At 43.1% G+C, this 23,289-nt stretch overlaps 1 protein-coding gene and 1 non-coding gene across 2 annotated transcripts; one reads left to right on the forward strand and one right to left on the reverse strand.

The window, feature by feature from the left end:
• The first annotated feature begins 5,135 nt into the window (after window positions 1–5,135).
• Window positions 5,136–22,894, forward strand: LOC142378156 (uncharacterized). Its single transcript, XM_075462384.1, has 9 exons — window positions 5,136–5,828; window positions 8,868–9,007; window positions 9,398–9,503; window positions 9,678–10,844; window positions 13,910–13,970; window positions 14,340–14,716; window positions 14,806–14,939; window positions 15,124–15,232; window positions 18,665–22,894. Exons 1-9 carry the CDS (start codon window positions 5,564–5,566, stop codon window positions 19,873–19,875), a joined length of 3,570 nt encoding a protein of 1,189 aa, XP_075318499.1. The 5' UTR covers window positions 5,136–5,563; the 3' UTR covers window positions 19,876–22,894.
• On the reverse strand, window positions 13,584–13,665 carry trnal-aag (transfer RNA leucine (anticodon AAG)). Its single transcript has one exon. It is a non-coding gene; the product is annotated as a tRNA-Leu (tRNA).
• Window positions 22,895–23,289: the final 395 nt, after the last annotated feature.

Raw genomic sequence — 23,289 nt, forward strand, 5'->3', positions numbered from 1 at the left:
CCCCATATTGAAACTATAGTTTCTGTACTAACCGAGTGTAAGAGACTGGTACATTCACCATAACGAAATCTAAACCAACTGTGGCCCAGAAATGACTATCTGCTGGCGGCTTTGAAGTGCCAGTCAAAAATACCATCTTTTTGATTATTTCTAACGCAGAACTGATATAATGGCCGAGGCTATAATGACGTTTCAGTCCCAACTTTCTGGTGTAATGGAAACGGTTTTCAAAGCCGCCATGTATGAGATCACCCGGCTGGTGGAGGACAGCTTTCTGGAAGAGTTGACCCGATGCAGGGAGCAGGTGGAGTCCCTGCAAAGATGACTGGAGTTGGCGGAGAGCCGCCGCAAGGAAAGGCAAGAAGACAGGAGGGAGATCTGCGTTGACTGCGGAAGAGTCGGGATGTCTCAACCACAGGTGAGTCACGTCACTTTGGCCGTTTCTCAATACCCAAGTACGCAAGTCCGTACTCGTGTGCTTACACGTATGGACTTGTCAGAAGTACAGACTTCTGAACACACAAGCACACAAGTTCGCTCATTGTGCATTTGGAACGGAAGCGTACTTGATTACGTGTAATTACGTGATTACGTCAAAGACTTTGACGTTGCCGCCAAAAAGTTTTTGATTTTTCTGTTCATCGCTGCCACTCTGCTTGATGCCAGTGTGCGTTTTGAACAGCAAAGAAAAATCAAACTTTTAGAAACTTAGAAAATGGTCCGAGCTGTGCTTACAGCTGCTGCTGGAGTGCTTTATTTCAAAGCTGAAGAGGAAGCGATGAGGCTGAGGAGGGAGATACGGGAGCGAAGAGCCAGGATGCGGAGGAGGAGCAGGCTAATAGCATACCTGTTAACTGTGGTACGTCCCCAACGTCTCTTTTTTTCAGTATTTAAGAATTATACAAACAGTAGAAATCAAGTATTTTTTTATACTTTAACATCTCAGGATAATCATTCCAGCTTTAGATGGATTTAAACGGAAAACTACCTTCAGTACAATCACTTTGATTTAATAATGAACAAGCACAACATTTAAATGAAATTATTTAATACACAAACATGAATACACATCTCACATCAGCCAGCAGAAAAAATCTTCAGGTTTATTTCAACTTTTTAGGTTACTGTAAAAAATACTACAAAACCTCTGTCTCACCACACCGTACAAAAATGCAGTGTGGTGAGACAGAAATTAAATGAATCAATCTTTTAATTTCAGCAATAACAGCAATTTCAGTGAAGCATTCATCATTCGACATGTCAAAAAGTGCATCTGTAAAGATCCAGATACAAATACTCACTCCCACCCGCCTTTACTGGAGTTGCGGCGGCCCGTGAAAAGGCTCTCGTTGGCCGCACGCCACTCGATGAGGGCCCGAGTTTCTTCATTTGTCCCTTAAGTAAAAACATGCATTCAATTGAATTCTTATCCACAGAAAAAAATAATTGTATTTGTATGTATGGTATGCACCCCTGCATCTACAACCTAAATCGAATCATTAAAATATAACTGTTAGCTGTTCAGCTAATGTTTAGTTCGTATTTCTGAAAACGCTGAAACCGTTTTTAGAAACGGCTTAAACTTCATTGAATGACCACAATTTTAAGTAAAACACCAAACAAAACACATTTTTGTGTAAATAAGAGTCACATTTCCAAACAGAACTTACAGTTATGTGCTTTCTCCTCTGCCATCATTGCTCGTGCCGCACTGCTTTCTGGGATAGCAAGCTGTCTGAGGTCTACCACAGCCATTATAACGAACAGCCTTGCCACTCTGTATTAAGCCCCATTGTACCGGCTTTTTGGCTACAGTTCCACCAGAATTCCACTGGGGGCGTCGGTGGAGACCAGAATGAATGGGGCCCAATGGAGCTAGATGCTACAAATGGTCAGTTTCACCTAAGTCTCCTCAAGAGCGCTCAGATTTGAATGTAGTTTCTGAGAGCTCAACATGGGTTTCAAGTCAAAAATCTACTGAACGAGTACATATATCCCTTTGATTTCTTACAGGTTGGCTTCTTGTTGTCCACCACGCGCTAGCATTGTGCTAATGACAGCTGGTCGACCAGCTATGTATGATGTCATATACACTTCAAATCCTTTTTTTAAGCAAATGAGTGGCTCTAAAAATCTAAAACTCAGCCATGGGTATTTTCTAAACACCCTCTTTCGAAAACAACATTCGAATTACTAGAGAAAAAATTATATCTTGAGATAAGGGCACGAAAGGGCGTATAGCTCCATAGGACTCCATTCATTCTGGTCTCCAAAATTGGGCGCCCCACGTGGAAAGAGGGTGGAACTGCAACCAAAATCGCCTCGTTGGAAACCGGAAATGCACCGTGAGTGGCGTATCTGTAGTATTATAGAATCTGTGGGTCTACACAGTCACCACAGAAGAAAACGCGATAAAATAGGCGGAGCAAGCACACATCCGGGAATGTTGAGCGTACTTGTCTGGATGCGTACTTTGAATTGAAAAAGTACTTGGTCCTTCGGTGATAACGTTTCAGAAGTACACGAGTACGCAAGTACAGACAAGTACACATATTGAGAAATGGCCTTTGTATTGTGTACTCAGTCAGTACTCATTTAGTTACATCGCCACTAGATGCACAGCTATTTATAGTCCTCTTTAGTAAGCATGCAAAGATTACATTGGGAAGCATGAGCAAAGGAAGGTCGTTACATTACATTAACCTAGTTACTAAAGCATGTTTAGCCCACATCTGGAGTTTTCTGATGGCCCACATTCGTGCTTTAATGTCCACCAAAATATGGCAGGCCTTATCTGGGCCATATTCAGGCCTAGATAGGGCCTGTCATAATGTGCCTGCTTTCTGGGAAGAATGCTGATGGGGGAAGATGGTCCTTTAAAGCCCACAATCATATAAACTTTATTTTCATCTGTGGCTTGTATTTGGTGCTCATTATCTAAGTGTACGCAGTGTGCTTCGAGTCAGACAGTAAACAGAAAAACTGAACTTTATGTAGAGGTCATAAAATATTGAACCAGATATTTTCACTAACAAACTGAGTCAGAGCCACAAAATGACTTGAAAACCATCTACTCTGATGAAATGTTATACACTTTTTTCAGTTGAATGTGGAAATATGCAGTTTTCACATTATTTCTGAATGAGTGAATATGGCAGTAAGTGCTTTGTTTACAACTGACTTTTAAAGCCATTATAATACCAGTCGTCTGGATACTGGTATTACTGGCCTGTCCCTCCTGGTCTCCTGCCGGGTGGAAAAGGGTTTCACGTTTTTCACGTGTCTCGTTTCTTTTAATGCACATCACACACACTCACACACACATAAGAATAAGAATGGATATATTTCTGTAGAGAGCTGTAGGGCTCAGGATAGGTGTTGGGGAGGTGTAACACGGTGCGGGCTGCCAGGCAGGAGTGTGCAGTGGGCCCCCTCATTATTTCTCTCTAACCTGTTTCTCTTCACGATTTTCTGCAACAGAGAAAAGTCTGAAACAGGAGTGTGTGCTGCAAGAGGAGCTCCATGGATCCCAGGGCTCTACCGGAGAGGCAGCCAGTCATCACATGGAAGGGGCAAAACCAGACGTCCAGAATTTAACCAAGCCAAAGCAGGTGAGCAAGGTAGGGAGGATTTTCACACGATATGATTCAGTACTGGCTACACCAGCACTCCCTGTGTCGAACAAGCCTCTTCTGGATGCAAGAGTGCTTCCTGCTGTGCCCACGCCAGCTCGTCAAGAACATCAGTACCGGCTGCCTGAGAGTACAGCAGATCAGGCACAGCAGAGACAGGCAGTTTGGAGTCAGCGCCCGCGCTCCATCATGCCAAAGGGACCTTTGTTTGTCACACCCCCAGCACCAGGACCCTTTCTAATCCCCTCCCCTCAGATCCTCAATCCAGCAGGACAAAGTCTAAACCTTTTGCCAGTCGTCCTCCCTGTGTCTGTAGTTCAGCCAAAAAGCAGCACAGTGGAAGCTGGAGCAGCCCTGAAGAGACCATACAGGTGGACAGTAGAGGCAAACACTTGCAAGAAGTGTGGTAAGTTCTGCACTGCTGACACTGGACACAGTCAGTACCGTGGCACAGTGTACTGTCCTTTGTCTGATACTCTTCCTAAAAATCAGTGGTTGGAGGAAATGAGGAAAAAACTGTTCAAGAAGTAATCATGTATGTATTGGAAATAGTAAAGTGTTGTAAATAGTAGTTGTATATGGTGTAGTAGTATTGTATATAATTAATCATTCTAAATAATGGTTGTTTGTAAATAGTTGAAAATATTGTTTGTTATTGTGAGCTTACTGTAAATAATTGATTTTTCTACTTTTTCATTGCATTTGTTGAACTTTTTTTGGTCTTTTTTTAATAAATTTTTATATTCTATTTAAGTGTTTCTTTGTTTCTTTTTTTCTCTGAACAAACAAAACAGATGTTCAGCAAAAGTGTCATAATATTTATAATAACAATAATGATAATAAGAATAATGGCAACAGTAACATAGTATTTTATTAATAAGAGGTTTCAGATGCTATCCAAGTCATGTGATGAGTCTGTGACAAGTGAGGTTTTTGGTCCTGCAGGTAGGTAAGAGAAGAAAAGCAAAAAAAAAATTACACATCACACATATTACACAGAAATAATTTATCAAAAATATTGACACTAAGTTACTATTACTACCTCAAGGTGCAGGGAATAATCTTAAAGGCAGTCATGTCTTTTTAGTTATATATTGACTAATAATTTACAATCTAAACTTTTGGGCCAGTCCAGCTTCATAACTTTGTAACCCCTCGAACACCTGGGAGTGCAGCAGGGGGAGCCACTCCCCTCCATTGAGAATTTCCATCTAAATTCCACAGTAAGGCGGTTCAAGTCCCGCATACGGTGAGTCCAAAGGGTCAAAGTTTACTTTTTGCTTTCAGAAAGCAAGCAAGAAATACATTTGAACAAATAGATATGGACACAAAATCTCCAAATTTTTCCTCTTTTTTTCTTTTCTACCCTCTGACGGACGATAGTTCCCCAGCTTCAAATGAGAGAAGCTTTGCTGCGGCCAAAAATATGTTAGATTGTATCGGCTGGAGGGAAGATGAGGGACTATAAAGATTGTCCCACTTCCCGACTCGTATTTTAATACCGGAAGTGTTCTTGTTGATGGAATCCAGAGGAACTGCCGCAGCTATATTTAAAGAAAAAACAAATTGCTACGGTAGAGTACATATAATCTGTTTTGTCTCCAGACACGCGGAACGAATAGAGCAGTTTTGGTCTTGGATAATTGTTTATCAAGTAGTGGTCTGTTAGCAGTGACTGTGAACTAAAATTAGAGCTACAAGCTAGTTAGCTAATGGCAGTGTTACGTTCGATGGAAACAAACAAACGGTAAACCGGTGCAATCCGCATATTGAAACTATAGTTTCTGTACTAACCGAGTGTAAGAGACTGGTACATTCACCATAACGAAATCTAAACCAACTGTGGCCCAGAAATGACTATCTGCTGGCGGCTTTGAAGTGCAGGTCAAAAATACCATCTTTTTGATTATTTCTAACGCAGAACTGATATAATGGCCGAGGCTATAATGACGTTTCAGTCCCAACTTTCTGGTGTAATGGAAACGGTTTTCAAAGCCGCCATGTATGAGATCACCCGGCTGGTGGAGGACAGCTTTCTGGAAGAGTTGACCCGATGCAGGGAGCAGGTGGAGTCCCTGCAAAGACGACTGAAGTGGGCGGAGAGCCGCCGCAAGGAAAGGCAAGAAGACAGGAGGGAGAGCTGCGTTGACTGCGGAAGAGTCGGGATGTCCGGTGAAAACAAACCCTCAACCACAGGTGAGTCACATCACTTTGTATTATGTATTCAGTCAGTACTCATTTAGTTACATCGCCACTAGATGCACAGCTATTTATAGTCATCTTTAGTAAGCATGCAAAGATTACATTGGGAATGAAGGTCGTTACATTACATTAATCAAGTTACTAAAGCATGTTTAGCCCACATCTGGAGTTTTCTGATGGCCCACATTCGGGCTTTAATGTCCACCAAAATATAACAATGGTTAGACATGGACATCCCAGACCTTTTCTCTTTTTTTTTATATTTTAATTTAAATTTTTTTTTTTATGAAAAGTTCACATTATTTTCTCCCATAACAAAAATAAGCAAAAACGGTGAATAGGTCTGGGACGTCCTCCATTTTAAGGCCTCTCCCTTGTCACCATAGGCCAGCTGGGGAGGTAGAGAGCCAATGAGCAGCCGAGCCTGCTTGCACAGGTGAGCAGCGTTTCTGCTGCAAGCACCTGAAAGAAACACACACAGGGGAGGGGGGAGATACACAAGCTGTTTTCACGCTGAGATCCGCTACCATCGCGGGTCCAAATTGCCACTTCGTCCCGCGTCGAGCAATGTGAAAGCTTGGCGTATTAGGTGATCCGTGCCGCCTGAAGCCGAGTTCCGGGGGCGTTGCCTAGTGGCAGAGCGTCACACGAAACACATAAAATGCTGGGCGTGTACAATGATGTAGGCACAAGCCATGCGTCGGAGGTAGGCCTAAATACACCTGTCTGCATCAAATTTTTCAAACCAACGATGGCGGGACACCTTGAGGACTAGTTTTTGTTGCTGGCTGTTTGTTCGGTCACGCAAGTGTATATGCAGTTCATGGAGATGTTATTTTACGGGGTGTCACGCCACGCCCACGTCCATCCCGCGTCAATTGCTTTCACATCAAATTCGGCTCGGCAAAAAGACTAGGGTCCGACACGGGTCGAATGGCGACTCGAGTTGACACCCCAGCCCGGATCGTCAGTGTGAAAGGAACAGCGGACACACTAAATTCCCGAATTAAACGCAGGTTCTTCCTCAGTGTGAAAGGGGCTACAGACACCACACACACACACACACACACACACACACACACACACACACACACACACATACATGCCTGGCTTGTAACAGCTGGCCTAAGACATTTGGGTCACATCTGGCCCTCACAACACTTATCTGTGCCTGAATATGGCCCAGATAGGGCCAGAATGTGCCTGCTTTCTGGGAAGAATGCTGATGGGGGAAGGTGGTCCTTTAAAGCCCACAGCTGGTTAACTTCCAACAATATAAACTTTATTTTCATCTGTGGCTTGTATTTGGTGCTCATTATCTAAGTGTACGCACTCAGTGTGCTTCGAGTCAGACAGTAAACAGAAAAACTGAACTTTATGTAGAGGTCATAAAATATTGAACCAGATATTTTCACTAACAAACTGAGTCAGAGCCACAAAATGACTTAAAACCATCTACTCTGATGAAATGTTATACACTTTTTTCAGTTGAATGTGGAAATATGCGGTTTTCACATTATTTCTGAATGAGTGAATATGGCAGTAAGTGCTTTGTTTACAACTGACTTTTAAAGCCATTATAATACCAGTCGTCTGGCTACTGGTATTACTGGCCTGTCCCTCCTGGTCTCCTGCCGGGTGGAAAAGGGTTTCACGTGTCTCGTTTCATCAGCCGCATTCAGAATTTCGTTCTAATAACTGCCCTGCCCCAGGGGAACTGTTTAATTTTGCATTCGCACATGAGTCGGGACTGATGCGGCGCAGCCGTCTGCGACAGTGACGTGTTACTTTAGCGCCACACACTCAACAACAAAACAAAACCCGTGAAAAGTAAGAAGAGAGAAAAAAAAAACAGAAAGACGCTAATATGGAGGGCGGGGAGGCCACTGTGTTCATGGTCTGCATGATGGTGATATTAATCATGGACGATCACATCAGGCGTCTAACATCGAGGCTGGAAGAGCTCACAGAGAGAGTCAGGAGACGAAGGATCGAGCGCAGGCGATACTTTTTCATTTCATGAAGGAAGAAAGGAGAGCAGAGCGCTGCAGACAAAGGAGACGACGTAAAGGTTTTACTTATTAAACACGCGCAGGTTGTGTTCGTGTCGTATGAGGAAACATTTCAGCCGTGACAACCTGACATGGGACGTAGCTACCGACCACCAAACACCTCCGTCAGATGTGTTCCTATAGAACCCAGAACAGACCCAGCCTCGGAGAAGGAGCTAAAATGGTTACAGGAACTGAGGGCGATGGTCCAGAATTCCTGTATGTGCGGATGCGGGAGAAAACGGCCCCGTTCCTGAAAAGGTTACAGGAACTGCAGAAGGTTCCTATAGTGGGAATGCGGCTTTTTAATGCACATCACACACTCACACATAAGAATAAGAATGGATATATTTCTCTAGAGAGCTGTAGGGCTCAGGATAGTTGTCGGGGAGGTGTAACACTGGGCGGGCTGCCAGGCAGGAGGCAAGGCATCTTTATTTATATAGCGCATTTCATAACACAGGCAACTCAATGTGCTTTACATAAAGACAAGGCATTTAAAAGAACAGCATAAAGCAGCATAAAAACAAACAATTTAAAGAGAATAAAAAAATTGAATAAAAATTGAAACGCAGTTAAAAGCAATCAAAGAAGAGGGGAAAAAAGAAAAATATAAAACAATTAAGAAGATTTATAGCATTAATAGTTTTAAAATTATTTAAAGGAACTCAACCATAAGCACACTGAAAGAGAAATGTTTTTGACCTGGATTTAAAAGTGCTTACAGTTGGGGCTGATTTCCGTTCTGCTGGTAGTTTGTTCCAGTTGTGTGCAGCATAACCGCTAAAAGCTGCTTCACTGGGTCCAGTTTGAACTCTGGGCTCCACTATTGAACCTGAGTCAGTAGATCTCAGAGCTCTACTGGGTTTATACTCTGCTAGCATGTCATTCATGTATTCTGGACCTAAACCGTTCCGGAGTGTGCAGTGGACCCCCTCATGTTTCTCTCTAACCTGTTTCTCTTCACGATTTTCTGCAACAGAGAAAAGTCTGAAACAGGAGTGTGTGCTGCAAGAGGAGCTCCATGGATCCCAGGGCTCTACCGGAGAGGCAGCCAGTCGTCACATGGAAGGGGCAAAACCAGACGTCCAGAATGTCACCAAGTCAACGCAGGTAAGCAAGGTAGGGAGGATTTTCACACGATATGATTCATAAACAAGGTTATGTACAGTAGGAACCTCTGTAATGTTTTCATTTTTGTATTAAATCTACTTTGATCGACTGTACTCTTCTACAAGTTATAACATGCAAAGAAAAAAATGAAATCAGCCAAATGTGCCTTTTAATACATTCCAAATTAGGGATAAAGCAACAGTGAATTTTTCATGTATTTGACACAAGCCCAAATCCAAAAGAAAGTTGGGATGCTTTCTAAAATGTAAACATTTTACTATTTAATGATAAATATGAGCTCGTTGGGACCGGGCCATGTTTACCACCGTGTAACATCCCCTCCTCCTTTCCCAACAGTTAAAGCTAAACGTGCATGTTGTCTTCCTTCATGTCTGCCAGGGACCAGGTGTACAAGGAAACAAGTTTGATAGACTCCTAAAGGAGGAAGCTCTTCAAAGCGATACAGAGATCAGGGAGTCTCAAGGCTGGAGCGTCCCTGCAGACGGTGAGCAAGTGGATACAGAAATAAGAAATGATTACATATTCACATTGTCGGTCGCATATAAGTAAAATGTCAAATCAGAATTTTACTATGAATAAAGTGGAAATTTAAGGCTCTTTTCTTATGATAACTGTGTCACTGTGGCCCGCTTAAAAATCCTCTTCTCACGTCTTTCAGAAACAGATGGATCAAGTCTGCCAGGACCCAGTAAACGTTTCAGTGAGCAGAAGATCCCAAAGTGCCATGTGGACTGGGAAACCGGCTTTGACCAGAGACCAGAGTCAAACCAGGATGGACACTCGGGTGGCCCCTCTGAACCTCTGTTCCAGAGCAGGTATAGCATGGACGAGTTAAGTGGCTTTGACAAAACAGGGTATGGAGACACCAGTATGATAGACATGGGTAACTTTGATGAGTTACAAGGTTCATCATCCCACCTCACTGATGACCTGAGTTATGTGGACCAATATGATGAGGATGTGGAAGCACCGGAAGAAGCTGAGCCCCCGTGTTACCAAACAGGCACCCCAGGGAACAGAAGGGCTGCACAGAGTTCCCCAACAGGTTCACCCTCAAAGACAAATAATAATGTAAGTGCAGAGTTAAGCTGTTTACTGATAAATGAGGAAGGGTACCTTCAGGACCCAAACGTCGTGTATGCTGATCAGATGTCTGGTGATTCAGGCAGTAGATCGAGTTTTCGTGGACATGGCATTCGATTTGACCCCTGTGCAGATGGCCCTAAGGATACATATGAGCCAGATACATACAGTGATACTTTGAACTTGGGAGACAGGTTGCAGCATCAGAGTACAGAAAGAGGGGTGAAGAAAGACACCTGTAACCAGTCCTCCACGTCCTTCTCTGATTCTGTTTCCCTCAAGACCCACAAACGGACACACAAAGGCATCGGACAAGAGCCCCCATACTCCTGCAACCAGTGTGGAAAGACCTTCTCTCAAGCTTGTAATCTCAAAGTCCACCAGAGGATTCACTCAGGTCAGGGGCTCCACCTGTGCAGCCACTGTGGTAAAGGTTTTCCCTCCTTTGCAGATCTAAGGACACACAAATGTGGCCAAACGGGAGACAAACCTTATTGCTGCACCGTTTGTGGGAACAAGTTTAGCCGACTCTGGAATCTGAAGTTGCACCGGAGAATTCACACGCAGGAAAAACCTCATCGGTGCAACATGTGCGACAAGAGCTTCACAAGGGCGGACATATTGAAGGTTCACCAGCGTACCCACACAGGGGAAAGACCATACTGCTGCGCTGTTTGTGGCCTCAGCTTCAAACGCCTGGATCATCTCAAGTCACACCAACGCAAACACATGACAGACCTGTGAGCCGAGGCAGAAAAGAGGTTTAATATAGTTTGTGGGTAAAGGAGGTTAAAAAAAGGGAATTTTTGTAATTATAAGCTCTGGATATTTCCTGGTCAGATACACTCATATCTTCTCTTCAGTTGTTGAAAAACTTTTTTTAATTAATAAAAAGGTAAAACCAAGATAACATGGGATATTATGATTCATGTTTGATTTCTAAGTCTCCTTTATACCCAATTACAGCTGCTCATTTTGTACTTTACATACACCAGCTATGAGTAAAATAGGGGGGAGAAAAAACAAAAAAATAGTTACCTTATTGTTTTGTTTACTTGACTGATTCAGAATAAAACTGGCTTCAAATGCCCCTGCGTGTTAACTTTCTTTGTTTTTAGAAGTTTGTCCCTGCAGGATCCATTCAGATGAAATCACACTGGTTTATAAGACACTGGCGTGTAGTTTGACTCTTGGACACTTCACAGCAAGAATTGAGGACCTATTTGCCTACTGTGAGACACACTTTGTCTTATCAGACAAAACAGTGTTACAGTCTGAACCTGGTATATAGACCACGGGCTTGTAAAGCTGGATTTACAGTTGACACGGCGCTGGCGGCCCGTGACGTCAAAATAACATTTCAGGCCTGGCGCTTGCTTTGAAAAGACGGCGCAGCGTGTTGTCGTGCAACAGTCGATTTTTGTAACTCTGCGCGCGCTGACAACGAGAGACCGGATGGACCAACTCGAAAACAGGCTCACGGCTGATGGTTGTGTCATGTAAAATACTTTGGGCAATTATTTATAAATAAATTATGTCGTTAGGAATTTGCTGTTGTTTCATTCACTGGCAGCGGCATTGAGTATTAGCACTATATAAAACCGATCTATTATTATTGTTGCATCCTGAAAGGTAATGGTAATTCCCAAGTGTGTCCATTGAAGCACAATATTTCATAACAAACAAAGCAAGGGTGAAACGATACACTTAAAAGTCCTATAGCAATATTCTAAGTACTATATCAGACTATCATGGTGAGAACACACCTACTGAACTTTCAACTTCTGCAGGCTCATCAGCTATTATGTAAGGAATCTTTCTCTTTTGTCGCCTTTTTTTTTACTAAGCAGCAGTATCATTGATGACAGTGACATCGTTTTCTTCTCCACTTTCGTCGTTGTAGAATAGTAACCTTTACGGAGCAGCGACACCTCTGTGACGGAGAAGATTGCAACTACTGGCGCATCGACTAGCGCCACTATAAATAGCCGGCACCAAATCGTGACGTCATCAACACCGCTCCATGAGCCAACGCAGCAAGCATGCGGGTCCCTTAACACCTCATCCTGTCTGAAAGCGAACGAGCGAAACTGACGCGATACGACGACGAAAACGCGAGGGTGTCCTGATATGCAGCGGGATGATTTTGTCGGGAGTGATTCTGTTGTTTCAAAAAGTACTCACTTGAAACACCGAGTTCTCTGGCTCCCTTCGGTTCAGATCTTTGTGGTACGGATGTTTGGGGTCATAAACCATTGGGATGCTGTTCCACGGTAAAGATCAGCTTCTCCTCGTCCATTATTCCCTGAGTGATGCTGACCTGTTGCTAACTAGCTTGTAAACAGGAAGCAGCGTGTTCATTTCAACCAATAAGAACGGGACGCCGCTGCGAAATGTCGTCCAAATGGAGACAGCGCGGGCGATTTTATAAGGCAAGGCATCTATATAGCGCATTTCATACCACAGGCAACTCAATGTGCTTTACATAAAGACAAGGCATTTAAAAGATAAAAATTAAAACACAGTTAAAAGCAATCAAAGAAGAGGGGGAAAAAGAAAAATATAAAAAATAATCATTAATTAATTTAAAGGGGTCGGTGTCATCGCTGGACGGAGCGACATCGCTTGCGGCATGTCAGGACAGGCTGATTGAAAAGTATGCGTTCTAATCACTTTTTATCAATCGGTCGCTCGCGTTCAGTCAGGATAGGGTGTAATGCAGAGCAGGTTCAGTATATCCTGGTAACCTTTTGGTTATCTGGCTGAACTAACTTCAACTATTGAGATCTAGTTAAGTGATGTCACAAGGCTGCTAATAAAGTTTTGACAAACAGTTTAGTTATCAAATATTGTACCAAAATCAGGAATTTAGAGGAGGAGTTGAAAACACAATTTAGGGTTTATCAGGTGTCTCTTTATATAAAACTGTAAATGACGCAGTTAAAAGAGGCTGAAGCTCCAGCAGCTACATGCTGCTTACACACAATTTATCAATTATGTGATGGCATAAATGATAATATACAAGGCAGAGGGACCAAATAAGTACCTTTAACTTTTGCCTAAGAAGTACTTGTGGAGCAGCCATGCTATGGCAGGTACGATGATCATTCTCAACCAGAAGATCAGTAATTCAATCCCTAACTCTTCCACTTAAACCTAAATTGACTCATCAGATTAAGAGTTTAAGATTAAGACTTTATCGTCATTTAGATACACGATATACACAAAAATACTCCTCCGCACGCGCATGCACAGGGTCACACACTCACGGAGACAGATGCCATATACACTGGAGCAGTGGGCAGCCATTAACAGCGCCCGGTATTACAGATTTACTTAAGGGCACCTCGGCCGTGGCAAGGAGGCAGACTGACAACCACCTGTCAGTTCACCAATCTTTGAGCAGTGAGAGTGGGAATCAAACTGCCAACCTTCAAGTAATTGGACAACCCACTCTCACCACTGAGCCCCAAAATGTTTATGGCAGCGGTGGGATTCGAACCCACGCCTCCGAAGAGACTGGAGCCTTAATCCAGCGCCTTAGACCGCTCGGCCACGCTACCCTGTAAGACTGCTCCAACAGATATTATAACAGAAACTGATGAATGAAGGAAAAGTAAATGAAAACTGCAATTTGTTTAGTCTATCTATTTACTTTACTTTAGGCTTATGTGGCGATAAATCTGACTTTAAGGCGTGATTTAAGTGTTAAAATGCCTTTTCATTAAAAGCAGATAAGTTACATGTGGATGCTTGATACAGCCAGCGGGTTTCACTTCAGAAAAACGCGTTTTGTAAATCTTTCAGTCTTATTGAGGCCACCGTACAGCGTCATCGATGACGTGACGGGCAAAAACAAGACCCACAAGTGGGTGTCGATGACCGAGCTTGGTTTAATAATCACTCGTCATTAATTAAATTAGCTAAACAACAAAGCTATGTGGACAAGTTTAGCACATTACGCTGAACTATAGTTGAAATCATCGAGTTGCTGGTAGTTGCTTAATACCGTTAACGACTGTTAGCACACGAATGTTCAGCTACGGAGACATATTAGCTAGCTAGCAGACGCTTCCAGCTGGCGTTTTATGTTAGTTTACAGTTTAATTAACACCTGTTTAATCGCTCATTATCAGGAATACCGACAAATGGATGTGTTACTGAACAGAGGCTGCTTTATTTTTATGGCGTATTTCCAACAGGATGTAGCAGAATTTTCCTACGAACATTTTTAAAGCGAAGACCTCGTCGCTGACCCCTTACTTTCCAAAACAAACGGTATCCCGGAGTGTAATAGACACGGGAGGCTGACAGAGTCGACCATGTCGGATCTGGACACCCTCATTGTGACCTTTCAGACTCAACTCTCTGATGTGATGGAAGCTGTGATGAAGACAGCGATGTTCGAGGTCACCAGACTGGTGGAGGACGTCTTCTTGGTGGAGGTGAAGCGCAGGAACCAGGAGGTGGAGACCCTGAGGCTCCAGCTGCAGTGGTCTGAAAGCAATTTCAGTGACGACGGCGGAAAAACCAAAAGGTGTATTGACCTTGCAAGGACTCAAGTGGAACAAAGAGCTGACCCTGTAGAGGAAAGGCCCGAGGACCCCCAGGGTGGTGAGAACAAACACACAAGATGAGTTGTGTTCGTAGAGGTAATTTAATTTAGGATTACAACAGCACAGTCACTCTCTTTTTATTTCCAGACATGTTTAGGGGCTGTGATGTGAAAAACCAGGGTGATTCTGTGGAACACTGGATGTCAAACCACAGACACGGAGTCAAAACAAGCTCACCAGACAGTCCAGCGGCCACCCAGAGTCTTGAAAAGGAGTCACAGGTGAGTCAGAGCAAACGTATGCTGCGCTTAGATAAAGTCAAAAGCCCTTTTTCAAATTCAGAATTGATTATATGTGCCAGGAAATGTGGAATAAGATCTGTGTTGTTGTGAGAAACACCATTCATATAGCTGAGCTAAATGAAACTGTGTCCTCAGCATTTTATGTGCTGCATGTCTTGTTCAGGCCACAGGACAGGCTGATGTGATGCCTGCAGTGGATATGAAAGAGGAAGAAGTTAACAAACCATATTGCTCTGCTGTGCACTTGAGAGGTTGGAGCAGTGCTCTTGATGGTGAGTGTTTTGAAGTGTGTTGCAATAGATAATGGGAAGTGAAGCATTAACATGCTGCTAACTGTACTACAGACAATAATATAACAACAATGCAGAGGTTTAACACGTACTGCAAGGAATCTGTTTTTATGACGGTGGTTATGATGCTTCTTTGCTAGCCTGGCTCTCTTCTTGATCCTGTGTGACTGCACATATAGTATAAAAGGGGTGATGTATGCATCATTTGACACCTTTTCCGCACAAAATACACTGATTACCACAGGTGAGATGAGGACTGCTGCAGGAAAATTCCTACAGTTCACACATGCTTGTCATTTATGACATCTGTACGTAAAGCTCTTACACTTTAAACTTTAGAAGAAGAAACAAAAATAAAGTTTAAAAGTCTATAAAGGACAGTATTCCAATACTGTAATAATAATGGGACATTTAGTCCCAGTCGAGCTGTAACCATATCTCGTCTCAACTGTGCTGAGTAAAATTCATACATCAAAGGGGGTGAAATATTGTGATCAAAATACCAGGTACAGTGCATTCGGAAAGTATTTAGACCCCCTTCAATTTTTCACTATTTGTTATGTTGCAGCCTTATGTTAAAATCATTTAAATTCATTTTTTTCCCCGTCAATCTACACTATGCACCCTATAATGACAGCACAAACACAGAATTATACAATTTTTTGCAAATTTATTAAAAAAGAAAAACTGAAATATCACAAGAACTTAAGTATTCAGACCCTTTGCTCAGTACTTAGTAGAGGCACCTTTTTGAGCCAGTACAGCCATGAGTCTTCTCGGGAATGATGTAACAAATTTTTCACACCTGGATGTGGGGATTTTCTGCCACTCTTCCTTGCAGATCCTCTCCAGCTCTGTCAGGTTGGATGGGGAACGTTGGTGGACAGCCATTTTTAGGTTCCTCCAGAGATGTTCAATTGGGTTTAAGTCAGGGCTCTGGCTGGACATTCACTGACTTGTTCCTAAGCCACTCCTGCGTTAATTTGGCTGTGTGCTTCGGGTCATATCTCGGTACTTTGCAGCGTTCATCTTTCCTTGAATCACAACCAGTCGCCCCGTCCCTGCAGCTGAAAAACACCCCCACAGCATGATGCTGCCACCACCATGCTTCTCTGTTGGGATGGTATTGGGCAGGTGATGAGCAGTGCCTGGTTTCCTCCACACATACCGCTTAGAATTAAAGGAGAACTGCGGTATTTTCAACATTAAGCCTCTTTTCTGAGTCGTCTGCAATGTTTTAGAACCCCTCTCACCGCTTTTTTGATGTTTACTGCTGTCTCCGGTATTTGCCTAATTTTGATTCATCTCAACCTGCTTCAAAATGGCAAGTCATGCGCATGTCCAAAAAGGTCCGTAAAAGCACAATAAACGTCCGTTTTCAAAATCATCAACTCACCGGAGTGGTTACTGGTGTGCACTGGTAATCCATATCAAATTTCGTTGCGAAAAGTTGCTTCTGTCGTGTTTTATTTGGCAGCTCGTTCATGCTCGAACTATTTTCTTAGCGGTGGCGGAGTAATATCAACGAACATCCAGTACAAAATGTCAAATAAAACATGACAGAAGCAATTTTTCGCCACGAAATTTGATATGGATTACCAGTGCACACCAGTAACCACTCCGGTGAGTTGATGATTTTGAAAACGGACGTTTATTGTGCTTTTACGGACCTTTCTAGACATGCGCATGACTTGCCATTCTGAAGCAGGTTGAGAAGAATCAAAATTAGGCAAATACCGGAGACAGCAGTAAACATCAAAAAAGCGGTGAGGGGGGTTCTAAAACATTGCAGACGACTCAGAAAAGAGGCTTAATGTTGAAAATACCGCAGTTCTCCTTTAAGACCAAATAGTTCAATCTTGGTCTCATCAGACCAGAGAATCTTCTTTCTCACAGTCTGGGAGTCCTTTTGGTGTTTTTTTGCAAACTCTATCCGGGCTTTCATGTGTCTTGCACAGAGGAGAGGCTTCCCTCTGTCCACTCTGCCATATAGCCCAGATTGATATAGGGCTGCAGTGATGGTTGTCTTTCTGCAACTTTCTCCCATATCCACACAGGATCTCTGGAGCTCAGCCAGAGTCGTCTTTGGGTTCTTGGTTACCTCTCGCACCAAGGCTCTTCTCCCCCGACTGCTCAGTTTGGCCGGACAGCCAGCTCTAGGAAGAGTCCTGGTTGTCTGAAACTTCTTCCATTTCAGAATTATTGAGGCCACAGTGCTCTTAGGAACATTAAAGGGGATAGAGAATCAAAATCGTCTTTGTCACGTTTTTGGTGTTAGTTCTGCGTCTCCCCGCTGTGGGGAGTACACACGAAGTGCCAGCAAGTGTCAGAACCTCTGTTTCAAGTACTCCCCTTTTTTGAATATCCCCCAGAATATCGGATCGAATATTGGATACTGTGTATTGTTGTACACACCTTGTACATTTTATATTCATATATTTTTATTCTTTATTTTTTATTATTATATCCTATGTTACATGTTTGCACCTTACGCCGCAGCAATTTCCTAGTTAGTGAACACTGTTCACTAACAATGGCAATAAAACGAATTCTGATTCTGATGAGCTTTCTTTTCAGTCAGTGTATTACTCTATAGCTCTGTTTTCAGTGAGAGCAAGGGCAGCCAATCAAGCAACGGCAACCGAATAGCGCCAACACCTACCTGCATTTCATAATGAGGTTGCCAGATAAGCTCTGAAACGACGCCAATAAGGGAAAAAGACGCATTCTAAACCCAGCATAGTAACAGCTGTTTCAGAGAGCCTTTTAGGGAGGTTCTGAGCCATTACAGACCCAACCAATTTTTTTTGGGCTACATATCACATCACAGAACAAGGATTAATGCCCCATTCAACCATTCTCTATCACCTTTAAGTGCAGCCAAAATTCTTTTGTAGCCTTGGCCAGATCTGTGCCTTGCCACAATTTTGTCTCGGAGCTCTTCTGGCAGTTCCTTTGACCTCATGGCTCTCATTTTACTCTGATATGCACTGTGAGCTGTAAGGCCTTATGTAGACAGGTGTGTGCCTTTCCAAATCATGTCCAATCAATTTAAGTCAGCACAGGTGGACTCTAATGAAGGTGTAGAACCATCTCAAAGGTGATCAAAAGAAATAGACAGCACCTGAGTTAAATACGTGAGTGTCACAGCAAAGTTCTAAATTCTGAGCTTGTGCTGTCATTATATTGTGCATAGTGTAGATTGATGGGAAAAAAATTAATTTAAATGATTTTAACATAACGTTGCAACATAACAAATGGTGAAAAATTGAAGGGGGTCTGAATACTTTCCGAATGCACTGTACATTGTATCAACAAGGGATGGAGACGGTGAACGTTTTTTCTGTAATTGTAACAGCAGTTCAGATAAGTGCTATGAGCTTTATTAAGTTTTATTCTGGTTGACTTTTCCAGGTGAACCTGGTCCTGAATCAGACAACACAAATGAAGTGGTTGAGGCACCGAAACAGACTCAAGAAAAGAGTGAGGAATTATTGACGAGTGTCATTAAGCAGGACCCACAGATATCTGCTGCTTATGGATTTTCTGAGGACCCGCAGGAAACGCACATGGCTGCAGATCGACCTCTTGTTTCATCTTTAGAAATGGACTCCAGCTGGGTTGCCCTGCCTGTCAAAGCAGCTGGACTGCTGCAGAATCACAGACTTGGTGCTGAAAAGGAATGTGACCCAGTCAAAACTAAAAGTTCTCCAAAGCTTGCAGAACATGAACTGTCTGATTCTGTAAGAGCAGATGTACAGTTTTCCCCAGACAGAGATCATGCTTGTTCCTCAGAATCCCCTGAAGGCAGACTGCAACCCAGCAACATCGTGGGCGTGACGGTTAAGGAGGAAGTTATTGATTCTGATGGGTGTGATGAAAGCGGGCATACAGAAAAGAAACTAAAAAAAACTGGGGCGGCATCTTTATCTTTTTCAGTAAAGCAGCACAGGGTGAGTTCAGAAGCACACAAACCAAACCACCTTTACCATAAAGCCACTGTGCAGGAGGTTATGAAGCTGCATTCCAAAGTGGGTGCTGGTCTCCGATTACAGGCAGCGATACATCACCTCCACCGACCGATGAAAAAGGCCCCACACACACTCCAGAATAGCCCCATGACAGCCCTGTCTATAGCTCACTCTCAGGTTGTAAATTATAATAACCTCAACAGAATTCCCTCCACATCCAAAACTGTTGCTCCTCCTGCAATCTCAGTGCAGCGCGTTCACCAGGGCGACAAACAGACTTCAGCTCTGAGCCGAACCGGGGACTCGTGGGTGGGCGTCAAATCCCAAAATCAGTCTGCAAACTCTCATCACGTCAGCCCCGCCCCCCATCCTGACTCTCACCCTCACGCTGGCCCCAGACACCTCTTGCGTTGCGGCCAGTGCGGCAAGTGCTTTCCCCACCCGAGCAACCTGAAAACCCATCTGCAGACTCACACGGGTGAGCGGCCTTTCTGCTGTTCGCTCTGCGGGCGCAGCTTCACGAAGCTGAGCAACCTCAAAGCCCACAGACGCGTCCACACCGGGGAGAGACCGTACAGCTGCCTGGCCTGCGGCAAGCGTTTTACCCAGAAATGCAACCTGAAACGTCACCAGAGGATCCACCTGGACGTATGATGATGGAGAGACAGTGATACCAAAGACACGTTTGGTGTGTGTGTGTGTGTTTGTTTTAGATTGACAGGCCGGAGAGTTTACTTTACAAAAGCCCCGTTTCTACTATGCAGTCCGGTACGGGTCGGTTCAGAACGGTTCGCTTATTTCAGTGTTTTTACTACCACGAAAGCGTACCGGTCCCGTGGTACCCATTACCATTTTCGTAACCCTGCTTGGGGTACCTAGCACACAGGACCGGTTCCAGGCTCTGCTCTCCGTTGTTGGTGAGGAGGCTGTGCAGCGGGAGCTCGATGGCGCTGTGCGAAACGAAAACGTTTTCCAGCGGATGAGAGTGGTTTCAACCGGACCGCGAGCCAGTGTCGCATTAAGCTGAAGAGGCTTCAGAGCGATCGACGTAGTGACGCATCAGCACGCACTCCGCCCACCCCTGAGGGTCCCCTTTGTACAGTGGGAACGCAAAAGCTGACCCCAAAGCGTCCCGACCCGACCCGTACCGATACGAAGTGACCCGAACCATACTGACAGTGGAAACAAGGCTAAAGTGTGTGCTAAATCATGCGACTGCATCTGTGCACCCGACACATAAAGTGATTCTCATATTCTTCTGCGCATTCCAGGAAGGCTCATCTGTTCATTTTTAAAGGTGTTTTAGTGTTATATAAGGATGGGAAACATTGTTTCATAAGTGGGTCATACACCAAAATAGGCCAAGTGCCAGTTTGACTTAATTCCTGATTTCTCCGTGAATGTTGAGATGTTTATTCTTTTTAAAAAAAAATTATTATATCAATTGTAATGTGACTAAGCACAGAGGCTCCTATCAACCATGGATACAACCTGTATTTATCAAAAGTGGAAATTTGGACTTCCTTTCACTCCTCTTTACAAACATAGTTCACATTTAAAACTGGACTAGAAATGAAAATACATCTCTTTAGTTGCTTTAGAGTGGCTATCATAGACATTATTTAAGTGATTCGATCCAGGTGAGCCAACTCTATCACACGTTCACTGCTGGATGGGATTTTTGATCAATGAGTTACAGGACTCGCAGTTAAAATTCGTGTTGTTCCAGTCTTCTGTCTGAATTTGTTCAGTTGTAACATCGAACCTTCATGGTCCATCTCATTGCATCAGTTTTTCTCAATATAATATTCCCTGTTCTCATTTGTTTTAGATTTTAGATTGTTGTTTAATGATTTTGGAGATGTTGAAATGAAACGAACCCTGGTAAAAAAATATTACAGTCACACACTGTTTGAATAATGAAAGGGTTAGGCTTAGGCTAAAACTTGGTAGCAACTCATAATGTTGATTTTTAAAAGGGAATTCTGTATTTTTGATACAACTTGATTGATATTTTCTATTTGTCAAGACTAAAGTACTGAAGCGTGCACCTTGTGGAAAACTGTTTGAATTATTTGCTAACACATAATGTTTGATTTAGTACACCCACTGTATATAAGTTCAGTTTAAAGAGAATACATAAAAGCAGAACTGGGTGTGAAGCGTCTCAGTCATCGTTCAGTACCTTGTTTAAACACTTGGTGTCACCCTTGCACCTTGTTGAAGATAACAGGAGCTTAGCAAAGATTTTCAGATGATTGCTTGTCCTTTTGTTTGGCTTTTTTAAGGTATTAATGGAATAGAAAGGGCACTCTTAAAGAAACCCCACTTCGTTAGAGTGATCATTTCTGGTAACAAGCACCTTCAAGTGCTGTTTTAGTCTATCCGTGCGCACAAGTCCGTGTGTGTGACTCATTCTCAGGATTAAGCTGGACGTGTTGTATCTGTAGCAAGGGTCAAAGCAGCACTGTGCAGGTGGTACGAGCGATAACATTTTAATCTTGTTTTCAAGGTGAGGAAAAAGCTAGCAGTGGCTAAACTGTTTCTGTGTGTGTATGTTGAAAAGAAAAAAAGTGAATTACAGCAGCACCTCTGTTCTAGATGTTATCCACCCTTTTTATGTTTGAAGTCGACAACAAGAGGACTTTTCTATGAGGAGCAATTGAGAAATATCTATTTAACTGAATCTGCAGTCGGCAATGGATAGTGGTCACTGTGAGAGGGATTGTTAAACTGCTCCGTTGAATGTTAAATGAACGTGCGTTTGTCCAACATTAACTTGTACATGTGCATTTTAAGCTGTTTGTTCAATTGAATCCCTGATGTAACTATCCCACCTGGAGATCTTGAAATATAAAGAAATACATTTCCATTTCCTTCCCTGTTGTCTTTAGCTGTGTCTTTACATTAGAGGAAATCTGCAGTTCTTTGGTTCGACTCTTTCTGGGTCCTTCGTTGGCTCGTGAGCCTCGGTGAGATATGACTCTGTGTCTGCATGGACTGGGACTTTGTGAGACTTTTCCTTTCACATCATGAGAGAACAGAAACAAACTTGAGTTTCTCCTCAACTGGATTTGGATTGAATGAGGAAACACACTTGAGGTGGTCATATAGGTAAAGAGACTCAATGGTGCCAAGCAGTAAAAATGACTCTTAAAGATCTTGCTGCAAGCTTGTAGGAATTGGAAAAGTGTGATTGAATGTATCCTTGAGCAAAATATTGAGCTTCTATCTCTATACCTCTGTCCCTATCAACCAACTCTTCCAGTCATTTCTACTTTCCTTAAATTAAAATCAGTATCTAATTAAAGCTGGCCGTCTTATGATGTCCAGGGGCACAGCATGAGCAAATAAATGCAAGTCTCCTGTACAGGTGATGGAGGAAAGAAAGACTGTCGTCATTACAAGCCAATTTAATGGTTTTTCTTGACACTTGGTTAAACTCAAAAGCATTTTAGAGTGACACGGTGCCGTTGGATTCATTCATTGTGAGACACTTGGGGTCAGTCCAGTATTGTCTTTCACAGTGAAAATAAAATTCTCCTGAGAACAGGAGGATTTTTCACCACCCACTCGGATAAAAACCACACATGCACTGTGGTGCAGTAACCCTCCCTCCACTCCAACCCAAACAGATACAGAGAACCTTAATGCTTCTTTACTGATGTACATTGCTGCCATGAATCTGGTCTCCAAAATAAACAGAAACATGACTAAATTATTGTGATGAATTCTAATGAAATCTTTTTGATGAAACAAACATTATGCAGGTCACAAAGTGGAACTGACTTACTAACTTCGGCTGTGTCTAATATACTGCACTTACTCACAGCTTTGTGGGGGCTCAGATCTATTAACGTTTATTTAGTATTTGAGTTCCTCCTGATGTGTAGAATCCTTACAGCACCGCATAGCTCGATAACGTGATAATAGGTGAATTAAACTCTGGTAAAGAGAAGGACGCTCAGAGTCACCTCAAGACATAAACATCAAGCCTGCTTCTGAAGGCAGGACAGATGTCATAACACGGTCGTGGTCACAAACAGCATCCATCTCAGGAGGTGATTA

Source organism: Odontesthes bonariensis, chromosome 4, assembly GCF_027942865.1.
Source record: "Odontesthes bonariensis isolate fOdoBon6 chromosome 4, fOdoBon6.hap1, whole genome shotgun sequence".
Classification (NCBI taxonomy): Eukaryota; Metazoa; Chordata; class Actinopteri; order Atheriniformes; family Atherinopsidae; genus Odontesthes; species Odontesthes bonariensis.

Excerpts from the sequence above, each read along its gene's own strand:
- LOC142378156 (XM_075462384.1), top strand. The coding sequence starts at position 5,564 with ATGGCCGAGGCTATAATGACGTTTCAGTCCCAACTTTCTGGTGTAATG. Across the intron at positions 9,008-9,397 it reads AGTCAACGCAGGTAAGCAAG|GGACCAGGTGTACAAGGAAA; the intron begins GTAGGGAGGATT and ends CATGTCTGCCAG. Across the intron at positions 15,233-18,664 it reads TTGGAGCAGTGCTCTTGATG|GTGAACCTGGTCCTGAATCA; the intron begins GTGAGTGTTTTG and ends TGACTTTTCCAG.